The 6040-nt window shown below is 49.8% G+C and overlaps 3 protein-coding genes across 3 annotated transcripts; 1 reads left to right on the top strand and 2 right to left on the bottom strand.

Annotated features, from left to right (window-relative positions):
- BDP55DRAFT_662500 (S-adenosyl-L-methionine-dependent methyltransferase) lies at positions 1–1249 on the bottom strand (the record flags this gene model as incomplete). The annotated part of the gene is made up of 6 exons (XM_060574811.1): positions 1111–1249; positions 949–1001; positions 727–861; positions 569–635; positions 463–503; positions 1–402 (listed from the first exon to the last, which is right to left on the bottom strand). Coding segments are annotated over exons 1-6 (779 nt in total), but the record flags the coding sequence as incomplete, so codon positions are not given.
- Positions 1250–3023: 1774 nt separating this feature from the next.
- On the top strand, positions 3024–4680 carry BDP55DRAFT_693587 (bacterial extracellular solute-binding protein, family 3; the record flags this gene model as incomplete). Its single annotated transcript, XM_060577240.1, has 4 exons — positions 3024–3037; positions 3306–3331; positions 3365–3421; positions 3875–4680. 4 exons carry the CDS (start codon positions 3024–3026, stop codon positions 4678–4680), a joined length of 903 nt encoding a protein of 300 aa, XP_060430405.1.
- A 133-nt stretch (positions 4681–4813) lies between these two features.
- On the bottom strand, positions 4814–6013 carry BDP55DRAFT_631558 (FAD dependent oxidoreductase; the record flags this gene model as incomplete). Its single annotated transcript, XM_060572297.1, has 3 exons — positions 4814–4886; positions 4948–5484; positions 5544–6013. The coding sequence occupies 3 exons, from the start codon at positions 6011–6013 to the stop codon at positions 4814–4816; spliced, it is 1080 nt and encodes a 359-aa protein (XP_060430404.1).
- Between the last annotated feature and the right edge of the window lie 27 nt (positions 6014–6040).

Genomic DNA, 6040 nt, shown 5'->3' with positions numbered 1-6040 from the left:
ATTGCATCAAGAGCCATCCCAATACTATGATTTTGGGTCTGTGCCAGCGTCTTGCCGAGCCTATCAGTCGCCTCGAACATGACCTTGGCCCACTGATGGAAAATATGATCTTCGGGAATTTCATCACCAAAAACCTGCGACCGCGTAGTGATGTCGAATTCCTTGATCTCGATAAAGCCTCCTGGGATCAGATGATCGAAAGCTTGCTTGTACAAGACCGGCCAGTTCTCTATGCTGGCTTCGAGATGGCGGATATGGATGAAGTCGAACTCCTGGGCAAATGTCCACGGCTGCTCAACGTCATCAAAATAAAATTTACAGTTCGTAGGGACCCAGGGGGGCTGAATGGGCGAGATATCTACACCGATAACTTCCGCAGATGGGAATTCGTCGGCAAAATCGCTGAGCGCGGCGGATGTTAGCAAGGTCTGCTACGTGTTAAATCCCGGTCTGGGCACTCACATGGCCCAGATGCCCGTGCCAGTTCCGACATCGAGAACTTTCTATGCAGCTTGTCAGAAACCAGAGATCAAAGAGCTGCCTGTCCTGTTGAATTGAATTAACTCACTTGGGGGCTGCGGTTAAGCGGCGCTAAGAAAAGTCGGTCGTCGAAGAACAAAGTCTCCCAATAATGCCTCCACAGCCAAGGCACTCCCATTAACTCTGATGGCCTGAAGAGTGTTCGAATGCGCAAGGATGCAGTTGTCCGACATCATTTGTACTTACGCAATTTCCAGCGCTTCATTCTGCGTCTCGTCGTTAGGACCCCAGTAATCTGTCTTTTGGGAATAAGTTCGACCGTGGATACGACGATAATCCGTGATGCTTTTGCTTAAAGACTTTGTAGAGGAAGCTTGAGCACTGTAGACACCGGGTTTCAAACAGTCAGTAGCTAGTCTCAACTAAAAGATGTGCTTGGTCTTCTTGAATTGCAAAAGTGGGAATCACCCTTCCGTATCGGCCTGTGAGTCTTGTTTCTCATCCGCTGCAATGCCTTTGTCCTATACTTGTGTCAGCACGGCCTTGGCCTTAGTTATCTCTATCGGACAACTTATCAACTTGAATGACAAATCCTGTTTATTTGTCCTTGCAAAGAGCGACATAACTCACGTTCCTGTTCATGTCTGTGGTTGATATGACTATATTCGTAGTAGCGGCAACCGCTACGGGGGCGACATCTGGCGTCTGCATTTCTCCCCACTCACTGATGCGTACCGGCGTGATCTGACGGGTTCGATGAATTATGACGTGAATGACTAGAAACTAACGAGAGGAAGAGAATGTAGAAACAGCATGACCGAGACTGAATGTGTTGCACCCCCACATAGATGAGCTGTTCCACCTTGGTCTGTTACCGATATTTGCTTCAAAGCTATCCACTCAATATTCTCGGCGGCTCCGTCTGCCTACCTGAACGAATAGGATAAATCCTTACAGCACCCAAAATGCATGATCTAGGCAGTTTTTGGAAGGTAATGACCAAGTTCCATGTCCAACGAAGAACCAACAGGGCGACCGCCCCTGGAATCGTCCAATCAACAAGAGTGGGAAGTGTGGCATGGGAAGACAGGGGCAAGCTCTGGAGTTTGCAACCAACAGACGCCACACAGAACTTCTGTAGCGTTGGTCAAATTGACCTTATGAACCAAAACGGCTCTGTGTAAGCTTCGTAGGCCAGGTTTTTGACAGACCTCTTCGACATCAAGCATGCAATTTAGGCAGCGCCAAAGTACATTTAGGCCACGGACCGCAGATATAGTGTTTGTGTGGCTCAAGGCTGCATACTTACAAGTTGCTTATTATCTGAAATCAGAATACCTAAGGCTCAAAGGTGAAGACACTCCATGAGCCCGCTTGATCAAGTAGGGTGCTTCCGCTAATGTGGAAAAGACAAGAGCAAAAGAGCGAAAGAGCAAAAGGAGACTTTTAAAACCATTGAAGCACTTAACGTTCAGTTATCTTGATAGTAATTTTAGCTTCATGCTAAGTCTTTATGCTATTACGAAGGTAATCGAGATTCTATTTCGCCCATAACAAGTTTTGTCACCTTGAATCAAACGAACGTCTGAGCTGTGGCTGTTGCAGGTGTTTGTGCATTTAGCAGAACTTGAAATTGAGTACTAGTTGCTATTTAAACCTCTGTCTTTACATAGCAAGTATCTACGCACAGGCGAAACATGTACACCCACTGAACTTGTGGTAACGCTGAGAGCGTCGCTTTTGCCCATGAACTGTCTTCTTTCAGCTTCCAGTTCTCTAATACACTATCAACAATACCGAACAACCCAGGAGCTGGCGTCACATTCCAGTCTTCTGCCTTTTGTAAGCCGAGTTCGGCTTGTTGATCATGCCATCGTCCCAGCAGAAAACGCGCTTTCCAGGTATCAAGCAGCTCTTGCTGCATTGAGCACTGCGTTGAGTCCTCAATCAGCCCTTGAAAGAAATCTTTGGTTTAGCCATCTTCTTCGGAGCCAAAGGCTTTGTTGAAACAGGCAAACTCTTCTACATGTTCAAGGTTTTCCACCTGAACCAAGACTGTGTCTGAGTTAGTTTCAGCAAACAGGGCCAACTGAGTCGGGGCGGTCTTACCGATGCGCTCCTCACCGTTGAATCCCCAGAGTCCAGACTGTGTTGCAGCATCGATATTCGCGTGGATGGCAACTATTTTTTGACATACCAAGAAAGATTTGATACCCCAAAGAGTGCGGAAATTCTCCCAATCACTAAAAGGTGGGAAGAGCATATGCAGAACCTCTCCTGTGACGCATACCGTTTGAGCGTGAGCCGCAACGGGAGGCAGGTATCTAAATGGACCCAAGGGAGAACGAGCTGACCAGTAATGACCACAACTTGGATCCCAGTCAAGGAATATGATATTCCTGCTCGGAGCACGATCAAACCACAAGACTGCCGGTTTTTCGTTGGCAATTGCGCCATTCCTCGTCCGCCATTCCTCATCTTGCGGTACTGAAAACCCCGCAGCCTGTCTGGATTCACGACAGACGGCCGCAATGACTGGAGGGATGGAGTTGAGTCCGTACGTCATCTGATGACTGCACTCCTCGTTTCCATGATTTCTCGGCAAAGATCTACTGTAAATATACCCTGCTCTGTGAGGTTTGTTTATCTCAACAACGCGGGCGCCTGGTAGACACTCATCCCAGATGGCTCGGCGAAGCTCCCAAGGGAGTTGCGGGAAGAGACGGAATTCTTGAGGCTGTACTGTCTGCATTTGAACTTCGTCTGGAAATTGGTTTGACGTTGTGTGAGAGATAGTGATTGAAGGTTCACAGAATTCATCTTAGGATATCGGGTTTCCTGACAGGAGGCGGTCGCGTCTAAGGAATCTATGTATAACATCCAGGAAACCCGACAACATGGGAAGCCCTGGTTGACAAGTGGATCTGCCACATGCCGATGGGTTGACGCAATCAAGACCATCCCAGGTCCACGATGCCAATCCTATCCGACATCAGGAACTACTTCTTCTATAAAGAGTCCAAAGGCAGAGCAAAATATTACACGAGTCTTTACCTTACTCAAGCACAATCAAATTGCGCAAGCTACTCGACTAGCTAGGACTTGGCGTGAGTTGACAGGTCCCATTGACCAATAGTAAATTACTCGCTATCGCTATCGCAATTTACATTCAAAGCCGATGATAAGAGTCTATTCCGATTTCCGAAATGAGCATGCGGGGCCCCGGGATCGGCCCTGGACGATGACAATAAAACTTGTGGTTATTCGCTGTTGCGTCTCATCTCCAATCACGCCCGGCACTGAATCTGTCTGCCTGTTTGATCTTCAGTCGCAATGGTGAACATTTGGACATCCGCCCTTCTCGGCGCTTCCACATTGAGCGCGTACGCTCAAGCTCAACTCGGCGAAACAACATCACTGGTGTCATATGCGAATGTCACGTCTCTCCTCGACACCATCCTTGCTCGCGGGTACATCAACGTCGGCACAACTGGGGACTACAAACCGTTCACGTACCTTGTCACGAACCAAACGATCCCACCGAACACAACGGCAATCAACACGACATACATCGGTGCCGACATCGATGCCGCACAGTCCCTATCCAACGCCCTCGGCCTGCCCAAGCCTCCTCGCCTAGTCGCGACGAAATGGGCCAACATCACGAGCGACTTGTCCGCCGGCAAATTCGATATTGCCATGGGCGGTGTCAGTCTGACTCTCGCCAGAGCTAGAACTGCCTTCTTCTCCACCGCGATCCAGAGAGTCGGTAAGACGGCCTGCATCCGCTGCGCCGACGCGGACAAGTACAACGACCTCGTATCGCTTGACCAGGCCGGCGTCAAGGTCGCTGTCAACCCAGGCGGAACCAATGAGGTATTTGACAGGGCGAATCTCAAGTCTGCGACGATCGTCATGGTGGAGGATAATAATGCAGTTTACCAGGCTGTTCTAGACGGCACTGCTGATGTCATGATTTCTGATCTGATCGAGGTCGAGCTGCAGGTCAAGCTGCACGAGGGAGAGCTTTGCATCGCCAACCCTGATGCGCCGTTCAACTTTGAGGAGTTGGGATATGCGGTCCCGAGGGATATTGTATGGAAGCATTTCGTTGATGCCTGGGTCCATGTGCAGCTTGGAAGCGGTTCATGGAACGGCACACTCGAAAAATGGCTGAACTACAAGTGGCCCAGTGTTTAAAACCTTTGAGGTTTCAGGTCAGAAGTAGTAGCTATTAGCATCTTATGCCATGATAAATAATGGGAACTCCTGGCATGAACTGGATGATTTGGTAATGCCATATTCGCTACGATTCAGAATGTGTTCCTTGGACCTAGAGCTTCGATGAGGGCGTCTCGCTTGTTAGCTGCGATTTTGCGAGGTTTACCGCATGTGCTGCCATCCCCCTACGCCCACGTTAGCAACGCGATGTTCTTGCAGACTAGGGAGATCTATGTATCAACTCACCAAGATGCCTGATATCCTGCCCCAGATGCTCCGTAATTATGCACAACGAGCCCTTCATCTGTCTTCTCAGCCTCGATTCTCGGCCCGCCCTTGCGGTTCGGTCTCAATCCAACACCGTGCTTGATGATCTTGAGGCCTTCTGGCCTGCCGAGCTCAGGTGCCAGCGCGCAACAACGCTGGAGGATGGTCTTTGTCAACTCAGGATCGACCTCCTTGTCCCAATTTTCGTCTTGACGACACCCGCCGAGTACAATGCCGCCAGCTAGAGGCCTCTGGAAGATATAGGTGGTGTCGTTGTCTACCCTTCGAGGTGAACGGAAGTACATCCTCTTGAGGGGTTGAATCGGTTGCTCAACCAAGATGGTCTGTCCACGGGTTGGATACATGGACTTGTCTTCCACACCACCAAGGAAATAGGATCCTAAGCCGGTGCAATTGAAAACAGTTGTGACATCTGAAGAGATGCGAGCCTGATTGATGTGGCCGATTTTCCGACGATTCAGAATGACTTTGCTCTGTCTACATTGTTCAAGAAGCCTAGTACAGTCAGATACTTTGCGCACCATGAGATACACAGGAGTGGACGAGTCACTTACCACTGCAAGTATGTTTGAGTGTTGATCACAAACGTGCTGGGCACATCAAGTCCAAACACAGCCTTATCAGGCAATTCGTCCTTCCCAAGTGGCACAGTGCCCCCGACCAAATCATCGTACCACAGCTTGCCAGTTCCTACGCTGAGGATTCCTGCATCTTCGATCTTCTGGTCGAAAACCATTCGCAGTGGCGAACTCTTGACCCCCGCCTCTGGTGCACTACTTGCAATCTTCTTGAAACGCTCAAAAGCGACGCGGTCGAAAGACTCGAGGAGACCGTTGTCGTTGGCCGAGGAGCACCAATTACCCCCGGCCCATGGCGAGCAGTAGTCGATGTTGTAGTCGCCAGGGAAGTACTCTGCCACAATCGTGATGTTTGCAGAGGGGAACTCGGCCCTGAGGGTCAGTGCCGTGGTGAGGCCGATGACGCCGGCGCCGAGGACGACGAAGTGTTGCGTAGGAGTCGCCATTGTGTGGAAAGTCGATGAGTGCCTGGT

The sequence above is a fragment of the Colletotrichum godetiae genome (assembly GCF_030913485.1).
Source record: "Colletotrichum godetiae strain CBS 193.32 chromosome Unknown BDP55scaffold_18, whole genome shotgun sequence".
NCBI classification, from domain to species: Eukaryota; Fungi; Ascomycota; class Sordariomycetes; order Glomerellales; family Glomerellaceae; genus Colletotrichum; species Colletotrichum godetiae.
This window is presented reverse-complemented; position numbering and strand designations above follow the sequence as displayed.